The 12530-nt window shown below is 43.7% G+C and overlaps 1 protein-coding gene across 3 annotated transcripts in view; it reads left to right on the forward strand.

Moving 5' to 3' along the window:
• Positions 1 to 12530, forward strand: part of LOC137370986 (deuterosome assembly protein 1-like) — a 202996-nt gene that overhangs the window by 17431 nt on the left and 173035 nt on the right. For all 3 annotated transcript variants that reach the window (XM_068032890.1, XM_068032889.1, XM_068032891.1), the window contains one exon: positions 7625 to 7681. In XM_068032890.1, coding sequence (XP_067888991.1) covers positions 7638 to 7681 — 44 coding nt within the window. In that variant the 5' untranslated portion in view covers positions 7625 to 7637. The remainder of the gene's footprint in view (positions 1 to 7624; positions 7682 to 12530) is intronic.

Raw genomic sequence — 12530 nt, forward strand, 5'->3', positions numbered from 1 at the left:
GTAAGTTTCCCCAACACTGACATTCGGCTAACTGGCCTGTAGTTACCTGGTTTATTCCTCTTCCCTATTTTGAACAGGTGTGTAACATTTGCAATCTTCCAGTTCTTTGGCACCACTCCCATATCTAAGGAGGATTGGAAGATTGTGGCCAGACCCTCTGCTATTTCCATCTTTACTTCCTTCAGCAACCTAGGATGCATCCCGTTTGGACCAGGTGACTTTTTTTACTTTGAGTGTTGCCAATCTTTTATGTACCTTCTCTTTACTTTTTATCTTATCTAATTTGTTTGCTCCTTTGCTGTGACAGTGGCAGCATCCTCTTTTGTGAAGATAAATGCAAAGTACTCATTCAGTACCTCAGCCATAGTTTCTGCCTCCACAAGAAGATCTCCTTTTTGATCCTTAATTGGCCCTACCAGTCCTTTGACAACCCTTTTACTATTTATATAAGACTTTAATGTTACTTTTTATGTTACCCAAAAATCTATTCTCATACACTCTGCTCCTCTTAATACATTCTCCCCTGCTCTTTCAGCTTGGTTCTCTGATGCATCATGAAACTGACATTAATCATAAGCCTCTTTTTCTGTTTCATTTTAATCTGCATCTTTTTAGACATCCAGGGAGCTTTAACTTTGGAAGCTCTCCTTTCTTTCATGGGAATGTCTAGTCTGTACCTGAACTGTCTCCTCTTTGAAGCTCCCCCATTCCTCATTTACTGTTTTACCTTTCTTAGATTCCAATCCACCTGGGCTATATTCCTTTTCAATTCACTGAAATTAGCCCTCTTCAAGTTGAGTATTTTTACATTTGATTGTACCTTGTATTTTTTCATAACTACTCTAAATCTAATGATGTCTGGTCACTGTTTCCCACCTGCTCTACTTGTCGCACTTCATTCCTCAGAACTAGATCCAGCACTGCTTCCTTCCTTGTGGGCTGAAAACATACTGATTAAAAACGTTCTCCTGCACACATTACACTGTTATCTACCCAGTCTGTATTGGGATAATTGAATCCCTTATTATCACTACTCTATATTCTAAGGTCAGAAGTGGGGATGTTTGCTGATGATTGCACAGTGTTCAGTCCTAATCCCTCAGATAATGAAGCAGTCTATGCCCACATGCAGCAAGACCTGGACAACATTCAAGCTTAGGCTGATAAGTGGCAAGTAACATTTTCACCAAACAAGTGTCAGACAATGACCATCTTCAACAAGAGAGAATCTAACCATCTCCCCTTGATGTTTGATGGCATTACCATTGCTGAGTCTCCCACCATCAATATCTTTGGGGTTGCCATTGACCAGAAATTTAATTCGAGCAGCCATAGAGATACTGTGGCTACAAGAGCAAGTCAGAGGCTGGGAATTAACTTACCTCCTGACTCCCAAAAGCTGTCCACCATCTGCAAGGCACCAGTCAGGAATTTGATGGAACACTCCCCACTTGCTCCAATACTCAAAAATCCCAACACCGTCCAGAACAAAGCAGCCCGCTTGATTCCCACCCATCCACCACTTCAAACATTCACTCCCTCCGTCACCTGTGCACAGTGGCTGCAGTGTGCACCATCTACAAGATGCACTTCAGTAACTTGTCAAGGCTGCTTTGACAGCATCCTCCAAACCCGTAACCTCTACCACCTAGAAGAACAGGGCAGCAGATGCATGGGAAAACCATCACCTGCAAGTTCCCTTCCGAGTCACACACCATCCTGACTTGAAAATATATCATTGTTCCTTTACTGGCGCTGGGAAAAGGGGTAGCAGGACAACTAGTGTTAGAGATGGAGAGGCACAAAACTGATCTCAGTCGCACTCTTTTGGGTGCAACAGTTCTGTTTGGGGACCAAAATGGCATTCTTTGTGCACACGCACGCTACTGCCACAAATCACATCAGATGCCACTTTGGTGGAGGCGTTAGCGTGCACACATCTAATGTCCATCAGAAGTATGCAGAGCAGGCAGATATGATGACAATCAGCATGCAATGCAGATTTGATACCAGTGCTGCCATTTTAGACCACAATGCTCCAGCTAACACCCTTTCTTAACCTTGCATGGCTGAGCACATGTTAAGCAGCAGGAAGGACACCCCCCCCCCCCCCCCCCCACCACCCCAACCCACCACCTGCACTATTCAAAGGGATGATCAACCACTTACAGGTTAGTTTTGGTTGATTTCTGCTGGCTGTTGCTACAATGCTACAGGTGTTTTATGCTTTCTATTGTTGTTTCAAGTTGAAAAAGTCTACAGGGAGTGGTGTGGCAAGTGCTGAAGGGCTTCTTCCTAGCTTCAAGGTTTTTGCACAAATCAGTTGCTTCAGAATTGAGTGCACTAGTAGACCTCCTCCTTGGAATAGAACATTATCAGGAGAATGAGCAGAGGTCATGCAGATCAGGGCAAGCTGCTAGAAGAGGGAGGAAAGGGCAGAGGAAGACGAAGGGAGGTGGCAATGTAGACAACTCCTTTCAGCCCGGCTGGATGTGAAAAACTACTTTGAGTGAGATACCAGTAACTGCAACCCAAATTTCCCATTTGCCAACACTCTTTACCATCACATGGTCATCTTGGCCACCATACAGAAATAAAAGCCACCACAAAATAAACATTTCAACCAAATGTATCCTTGGCCTGTCAGAGCAACAGTGCCTCCAAAGGCTGTGGCTAATGTGTCATGTGGTCTTGACCTGTGCACCCTGATGGAGGACAACCTAATGCCATTAGGAGCAGGAGGCCACCCATTGCCCGTGGTGGCGAAGATGATCATTGCCTTGAACTTTTATGCATCGGCTCATTTCAAGGCTCAGCCACAGAAATCTGTTGGATTTCACAATCAGCAGCCTACAAATGTATTAACCAGGTCATGGATGCCTTGTATCAGAGAGCATCCCAGTATATCAAGTTTGAAACAGATGCAGCCAGCCAAATCAGAGGACTATAGGCTTCGTCTTGATGGCTGGCAGGCTTTGTTCAGGTCCAGTGTGTCATTGACTACAACAATCTGGTGATCAAGTTTCCAGGTATAATTCTTAATTGTAAGGGTTTCCACTCATTCAATGCACAGCTGGTATGCGACCACTGCAAGAGGATCCTGCAGGTGTGAAATTTCCAATGAGCTGCCATAACCTCTTTATCCTCCAGCAGTGTCAAGTGCCTCGGCTCTTCACACCTTCACACAGCCTTACTGCATGGCTCCTGGATGACAAGGGGTACCCGCTGAAGACCTGGCACTTGACATCACACCACAGAGACACATGAGAGGTTCAGTAAGTGCCTTCTATCTACCAGGGCCATAACGGAGCAAGCTATTGACTCGCTCAAAATGCAGTTCAGGTGCCTTGACCGCTCTGGGGACCCCCTTTAATATGGGCTGGCAAAGCTTTTACACATAGAGGTGGTGTGCTGCGCCCTGTACAACCTGTAACTTCGAAGAGGAGTGGAGCTGGTGTCAGAGAATATTGGGGACAGACCGTCCTCCTCCTCACAGGAGGAGGATCTGCAGGTCGAGCATGAACATTCATGGTGCATCCTGGTGTAGACCTGGATGCCAGAAAAGCCTGTGACACCCTCATCCAACTAAGAGCAATGAATCTATCTTTGCCCTCATACCAGCCGTTGCCCTGGCGCTCACACAACATCTTCAGACACCACCCCCTTCCTGCAAACAAAGTTCTCCACAACAATAAGACATCCGTACATTATGTCCTTTGCCCTGCATTGAGAACCTACAGTTTCCTGGCACTCCCAAATTTAACCCACTCATTCATGGTCATTGTGCAATTGGAAATAAGGTTGACCATGAGACATGCCAGGAAACAACAAGACATGGCTCTTTGAAATAAAAAGTTTATCACTCTCCAATAATATTAAAGCTGTGACTCCTTTTGTGCCACTAAGACTTTTTTGGTTCCTCTTTTTCTCTTACTTCTATGTGGTGCTACTCCTGTGGCTGCAGCAAAGCTGGAGGCAGCCTTCTTGTTTCCAGGCTCTGACACTTTAGGTGCCCTTGGCAGGCATCCTCTGGTTGATAGAGCCCCGAGCGCTCCTCCAAAGACTGCCCTACCTGCATATGTGCAGGGGCAGCCTCAATCATCTGGTTGGGAGCCAGCTGCTATGCCTCTGTCGGGGGGAGCACTGGGAATGGCAGTGACCTGAGGGTGCCTTGACGAGAGCCCTCAATGCTATCATCCCTGCCTACCTGTTCCCTCCCAGGGCTGATCTGCACCTCCCTGCTAACCAAGAGTTGATGAGTATTTGGATGTAGTACTCAGCCATCAAGGCAACTGCTCACTCAATGCTTTTCAATGTAGCCACCATCATATGGAGGCTATAAGCATGACATTTGAGTGGGCTCACTGTGGGATGGGGGAACGCTAGGCCAACAAACTGAGGGACAATGTTATTGCTATCTATGGAGATGTAGAGTTACAGTGCAGCCTGGGAAGACTTTCTTATGTGTGGTTGCAAAGAGAGAGCTTTGAAGATTATGTGTGCTGGAGAATGATACAGAGGTTAGAGAGTGATGGTTGCCATTTGACACTTGATTGCCGCTCACTTTTCCGGATCTCAAGAAGTCATTGAAGCATTTTCTGCACTGGATCTACGTCCTCTGCACCACACTCCAGCTGCTCACCTTGTCCGCTAAGTCTAACTGAGCCTGTTTGGTAAGGCTGCTTGACCTCCTTCTGCCATACTTTGGAAAAGAAATGTGCCTCCGTACCCTCACAGCTTTCAGCATCACCTCAAGTGCCACATCCATGAATTGTGGGGTTGCCACTCCCCTTCTGGCAGCCATCGTCCTCCTCCTTTTGCTTCTTCAGCTTTGCTGTTCAAAATGCACTGTTCAGTCACTGTGCATGCTGGTGTCCCTTTAAATACTGTGCCCTCAATCGGGCTTCTGACTGGTCCTCCCACCCACTTCTCCTATTTGGATGCCAAACCTGGAGCCTCCCTCTTAATTGGTTGGCCCCTGGAAAATTCACCCAGAAGGTCACTACTCCTAAGGTTGGTTTGCCGACCTCATTATGGTCCCAAGGCTCTGACAGATTTTAAGTCTGTAAGATTTCGCCCATAGTGTCAGTATTTGTGCTGGTGGCTGCGAGTGTAAAATTGAGTGATGGTGTGTCGTCTTCATCTTTTTCTTGGTGATCTTCCATTCCCTGACTAGGTTGCACTTCTAGGGTATCTGAAAGGAGAAAGGCACAAGGGTAAGGTTATGGTGAGGAGAGGGGTCGGAGGAAGTAAGAGGTGCATGCTTACACCATCTGCAGCTTGTAAGTCAGAAGAGATTGTGGGATCAGGAGGAAATAAGATATGAAAAGGAGGATTAGGTATGAGGATACCATCATCTTTGAAGGTTTCAGCCCCACCATTAGCCATGGGCTCAGAATTGCTGTTCCAACAATGGTCAGCAGTATCTCCTCCATTGGGGAGGTTTGGACATGCAGGTGCACCTGTACTCCTCCGGTTAGCTTCATGGTTGATTAGCGTGCAGTGAATGCACACTGTGATATGTGGGTGTGAGACTTTGCAGCAGTGCAAAGTGTTTGAGGGTAAGAGATGGAGCATATGAATGTTAGTTATGAGTCCTGATTGATTGAGATTGTTGGTAGGTGAGTGATGGGGGTGTGGTGAATTGAGGGATGCCTGAGGCTCGTGATGCAGTTATGGCAATTGAAGATACATTCACTGACCTTGACATCATATGAGGTATTGAACTTCTTGTGGCAGTGTATTCAAGTCCTTGGGGCTAGAATCCTGACATTGACCTCCACGGCTATCTGCTCCCCCTGCCTTGTGTACATTCGTCCAGAGGGCTCCTGGCCCCCTGTGGATACAGAACATTTTTCCTACATTCCACCTCCTCCACCAACACTTCCAGTGTAGCATCCGAGCACCTTGGAGCCATTCTTCACTGTCTCCCAGGTCAAATTCACTTCCTGCATATTGCTAACAGCTGCTGCAGCCACAATTCACTTTCCCTTTAAGAGGTACAGGGTAGCTTTAAGTAGTGCAGGGTAGCTTTGAGAAGTGCTAGGAAGTTACGATTTTGGGCCCCCTGCAGATGCATGAAGCCAATGAACAGCGTGGTTAGTGCTGGCTGCACATAGCAATCATTGCAATGATCAGGCAGCATGAAATTGATGTGCTACCTGCATTTCAATTAACAGCATATCATATCCCCGTGTCCATTTTCGGGGGCTATCCATTTTAGACCCCAGGGTTCTTTATAATTTACTCCTCAAATCAATCATGTTCTTAAACATCAGATGTTGCAGATTTATTAAGCATAAAGTACATGTATAATAGCACTTAAATATACAATTAAAAGGCAGTACTTAATAGAAAAACCTTGCTGGTTTAATTGGGAATCCAAACTTGTTACAGTTCTGAGCTCAGTGTCTTAGGCCTTTACAAACACAAATACTCATTACAAACAACCAATTTTTATGCAGTTCTTACCCCCTCCATGTTACGGTCCACACAATTCAGTATTACAAAATTATGAAAAGCTAAAATACAACTCTGTTTAAGGAAATCTTAATTGACATATTCCTGATAAATTTAGTTTTCCTAACTTAACATTCATTTTATGTAGACCAATGGAATTCCCATACATTGTGATTTTATCAATAGTTTCATTTTAGTACATATAATTGCTATTCCAGCAAGTGTAAATATCGATTACATTAGCCTTTGATTCACCTCTTACTTCCTCCGACCCCTCCCCTCACCACAACCTTACCCTTGTGCCTTTCTCCTTTCAGAAGCAGTCATATCTGACATGAAATGTCAACTGTTTCTCGCTCCACAGATGCTGCCAGACCTGCACTTTCTCTTTTTATTTTAGGCTTCATAGCTGCTTTTTGATGCCACAGACACAATGGGCCAACTGGCCTCCTTCTTCTGTGCCATAAATTTTCCATGTTTCTATCAATTACAGAATGTTTGCAGCACAGAGGAAGGCTATTCAGCCCATTGTGTCCATGCCGACTCACTGTAAGAACAATTCATCTCGTCCCATTCCCTGGCCTTTTCGCCATAGCCCTGCAAATCTTTCTCTTCAGAAAATTATCCAATTTCCTTTCGAAAGCTACAATTGAGTCTGCCTGCATTACATTCTCAGGCAGTGCGTACCAGATCCTAACTGCTCGCTGCATAAAAAGGTTTTTTCTTATGTCGCCTCTGGTTCTTTTGCCAATCACTTTAAATCAGTATCCTCTAGTTTTCGACCTTTCTGCCAACGCAAACAGTTTCTCCTGATCTACTCTGTCCAGAATCCTCATGATTTTGAATGCCTCTATCAAAGCTCCTCTCAACCTTATTTTCCCTTCTCTAAAGAGAACAGTTCCAGCTTTGCCAGTCTGTTCACGTAACTGAACTCTCTCATCCCCAGAACCATTCTCATAAATCTTTTCTGCACCCTCTCCAATGCCTTCACATACTTCCTAAAGTGTAGTGCCCAGAATTGGACAATACTCTAGTTGAAGCTGTTTCCCATAATATTTTTATTTTTAAAATGGATAATGAAAGGGTTAAATATAGCTATAATGAGAGCATTAGTATTTTGGTGCGCTGCGTCAAATAGATGATACTATATTTCTTCATTTTCTAGACTAAATGCTGCAATGGAGGAAATAATAAAAGGGTTGGAGAAAAATGGTCGATTAAGGTATGCTTCTTTGTTTTATGTTCTTTGTACATTAAAGACAAAAAATGCGTATTGTGACAGCGGCTATAATCTCAGAGACAAGTTGGTATTAGTGTGCAGCTGTTAAAAAAAGAACTACACAATATTGGCCATCGGCATATATAGAACATAAAACATTACAGCGCAGTACAGGCCCTTCGGCCCTCGATGTTGCGCCGACCTGTGAAACCATCTGACCTACACTATTCCATTTTCATCTATATGTCTATCCAATGACCACTTAAATGCCCTTAAAGTTGGCGAGTCCACTACTGTTGCAGGCAGGGCGTTCCACGCCCCTACTACTCTCTGAGTAAAGAAACTACCTCTAACATCTGTCCTATATCTATCACCCCTCAACTTAAAGCTATGTCCCCTCATGTTTGTCATCACCATCCGGGGAAATAGACTCTCACTATCCACCCTATCTAACCCTCTGATTATCTTATATGTCTCTATTAAGTCACCTCTCCTCCTCCTTCTCTCTAACGAAAACAACCTCAGGTCCCTCAGCCTTTCCTCGTAAGACCTTCCCTCCATACCAGGCAACATCCTAGTAAATCTCCTCTGCACCCTTTCCAAAGCTTCCACATCCTTCCTATAATGCGGTGACCAGAACTGCACGCAATACTCCAGGTGCGGCCTCACCAGAGTTTTGTACAGCTGCAGCATGACCTCGTGGCTCCGAAACTCGATCCCCCTACTAATAAAAGCTAACACACCATATGCCTTCTTAACAGCCCTATTAACCTGGGTGGCAACTTTCAGGGATTTATGTACCTGGACACCAAGATCTCTCTGCTCATCTACACTACCAAGAATCTTCCCATTAGCTCTGCATTCCTGTTACTCCTTCCAAAGTGAATCACCTCACACTTTTCCGCATTAAACTCCATTTGCCATCTCTCAGCCCATCTGCAGCCTATCTATGTCCCTCTGTAACCTACAACATCCTTCGGCACTATCCACAACTCCACCGACTGTGTCATCCGCAAATTTACTAACCCACCCTTCTACACCCTCATCCAGGTCATTTATAAAAATGACAAACAGCAGTGGCCCCAAAACAGAACCTTGCGGTACACCACTAGTAACTAAACTCCAGGATGAACATTTGCCATCAACCACCACCCTCTGTCTTCTTTCAGCTAGCCAATTTCTGATCCAAAGCTCTAAATCACCTTCAATCCCATACTTCCGTATTTTCTGCAATAGCCTACCGTGGGAAACCTTATCAAACGCCTTACTGAAATCCATATACACCACATCCACTGCTTTACCCTCATCCACCTGTTTGGTCACCTTCTCGAAAAACTCAATAAAGTTTGTGAGGCACGACCTACCCGTCACAAAACCGTGCTGACTATCGCTAATGAACTTATTCTTTTCAAGATGATTATAAATCCTATCTCTTATAACCTTTTCCAACATTTTACCCACAACCGAAGTAAGGCTCACAGGTCTATAATTACCAGGGCTGTCTCTACTCCCCTTCTTGAACAAGGGGACAACATTTGCTATCCTCCAGTCTTCCGGCACTATTCCTGTCGACAATGACGACATAAAGATCAAGGACAAAGGCTCTGCAATCTCCTCCCTGGCTTCCCAGAGAATCCTAGGATAAATCCCATCTGGCCCAGGGGATTTATCTATTTTCACACTTTCCAAAATTGATAACACCTCCTCCTTGTGAACCTCAATCCCATCTAGCCTAGTAGTCTGTATCTCAGTATTCTCCTCGACAACATTTTCTTTCTCTACTGTAAATACTGACGCAAAATATTCATTTAACACTTCCCCTATCTCCTCTGATTCCACACACAACTTCCCACTACTATCCTTGATTGGCCCTAATCTAACTCTAGTCATTCTTTTATTCCTGATATACCTATAGAAAGCCTTAAGGTTTTCCTTGATCCTATCCGCCAATGACTTCTCGTGTCCTCTCCTTGCTCTTCTTAGCTCTCCCTTTAGATCTTTCCTGGCTAGCTTGTAACTCTCAAGCGCCCTAACTGAGCCTTCACGTCTCATCCTAACATAAGCCTTCTTCTTCCTCTTGACAAGCGCTTCAACTTCTTTAGTAAACCACGGCTCCCTCGCTCGACAACTTCCTCCCTGCCTGACAGGTACATACTTATCAAGGACACGCAGTAGCTGCTCCTTGAATAAGCTCCACATTTCTATTGTGCCCATCCCCTGCAGTTTCCTTCCCCATCCTACGCATCCTAAATCTTGCCTAATCGCATCATAATTTCCTTTCCCCCAGCTATAATTCTTGCTCTGCGGTATATACCTGTCCCTGCTCATCGCTAAGGTAAACCTAACCGAATTGTGATCACTATCACCAAAGTGCTCACCTGCATCTAAATCTAACACCTGGCCGGGTTCATTACCCAGTACCAAATCCAATGTGGCATCGCCCCTGGTTGGCCTGTCTACATACTGTGTCATATATTGTATAATAATTCATAACCATAAGAACACCTGGTATTCAACTTTGCAAAACGGCTTTGACAGTTATAAAACCAGTGAACAGTCACTCTTAAAACTCAAATTAAATTTTGGAAGGGAACAGAGAGGAATAAGCATATAAATCTTAGTATTAATCTTAAGCAAATACTGCAACTCCACCTTGCAAAAGAGAGCAAAAAAATTTTGATTAAATAATTGGGATACAAATATCTGTTTCAGTATCAGCTTTGATGATTTACTTCAGTTAATTTCCTACATTATAGCAATAGGCACTGTTGTAACCTGACCACAGTAAATATCAGAACTGGGATTCCAAATCTCAGACTACAGGGTTGAAATTCCTCAGGTTGTTTTCCCAGAGTTTGCAGGATTAGCAGGAGGGCAACTAATTAGGATAGGATAGGGTGGCACATTTCAGGTACATCTCCAGTGTTTGTCTACTACATGTAGCAGGAAGCTCTGATGCCTGCCCAAAATTGACACTTTATTGTATTTTGGCTGTTATATATTGAGAGGAATTTGTAAAGAAGGACAGACACCAAGATGGCTAGGTCACATGTTTAATGACATCATCATACACTGGGCATGCTTATAACATTACATTGCTTCCCCCTTTTAAAAAAACAAATAAACTACAGATACACTAACTATACAACTTCAAAAACAAATAAATCTTTCAGAATGTGCACATTTGGCAAAATAACAACTGACTCTTTTTCTTTAAACAATATCACTAAATCAAGTCTCAACATGTTTTGATGTAGTCAGGTTTTGGACTGTCTGGTTTCAGTTCAGGACTTTTCTGGATAGTGTTTCATTTTCTGAAACTGGTACTTCAGACACTGAAGTCTGAACTGGTTCACACTCTGACAAAAGCTCACTATCAAGTAGGTCATGCTCAAGTTTTGGATCATCCCTCACTGGGATCATGTGATCTACATGAACGCTGCTTACTTTTCCACCAATTTCATCTATGTATCTCTTAGGACCACAAACATCTATGACATTTCCCATGTCCCACTTGTGTGACTTGTGAGAGGGGCTCAGAACACGAACATGTTCATTTCTCATGAAGCTACATTCTCTTTTGTTTGTGTCATACTGAATGAGTGGTGCATCACTGGTCAAGCTTCTCTTACATGCATTATAAGGATCTTGTACTTTAAACCATTCTCATTGTAATGGAGCTAACACTGTTGCAATCTCAGGCAGAAATCCGGAGTAGTATTGGAACATGTCTCCAAAAGAACAAAGCTCAGACACATCTTTTGGCTTTGGGACATTAACTATAGTCTCTTTCACTGGCTGTAGTCCTTTTTCATTGATTTTCAAGCCAAGGTACACTACCTCAGGTTGCACAAAAGCACACTTGCTCCTTTTCAACTTCACATTGTGATCATTGATCCTTTTTAACACTTCATCTAACACTTTAAAATTCTCTTCCTCTGTTGCGGTCGCGATCAACGCATTATCCTGATTACACAAGCAATGTGGCAATCCTTGCAAAATCTTATCCATTGTAGTTGGAAGATTTTTGGAGAAGACTTTGCACCATAGGGCAGCCTCATGTAGGAGTACCGAAGAAGGGTCACTGACCCGAAACGTTAACTCTGCTTCTCTTTCCACAGATGCTGCCAGACCTGCTGAGTGATTCCAGCATTTCTTGTTTTGGCTCATGTAGGAGTATGTGTCTATAGTGAGATACTGCTGATTCCCTCAATCCACAGTGAGTTGTGCATAAGCATGGGACAAATCCACCTTCGTGAATAGCTTTTATCCCCCTAACAAATCTTAAGAGGTCGATAATGGATACAGCTCATCATCCACTGCCTGGTTGATTGTGACTTTGTAGTCCCTGCATAGTTTTATGGTTTTGTCTGACTTGGGCACTACTATGATTGGAATTACCCAATCACTGTGATCAGTTTTCACTATTACACTTTACCTCTCTAGCCTCTTTAGTTCTTTTTCAACCTGGATTTTGAGAGTATAAGGAACCGTTCTAGCCTTCTAATGAATTGGTTTTGCATCAGGCCTGATTCTGAAACGCACTTTCACACCGTTTATACCTTCATAGCTATCCTTGAAAATGTTCCTGTAACTATTCAATAGCTGATCAAGCTTTTTGGTTGTCTCAACTTAGAAAACATGCTTCCAGTCTAATTTCAGCTTACAAAGCCAGTCTTTGCCCATTAATGGTGCTTTGTTGACATATCTCGCAAAAAAAGTGGGTACCTCGAGGGACTTGTCCTTATAATGGACATTGCACTCCTTTTGTCCACACATTTCCAACACGTCACTAGAGTAGGTTTACAACTAAATGAACTGTTCCTCAGAGCTATGTCACTGAATTTGCTCT

This window comes from Heterodontus francisci, chromosome 6 (genome assembly GCF_036365525.1).
Source record: "Heterodontus francisci isolate sHetFra1 chromosome 6, sHetFra1.hap1, whole genome shotgun sequence".
Taxonomy (NCBI): Eukaryota; Metazoa; Chordata; class Chondrichthyes; order Heterodontiformes; family Heterodontidae; genus Heterodontus; species Heterodontus francisci.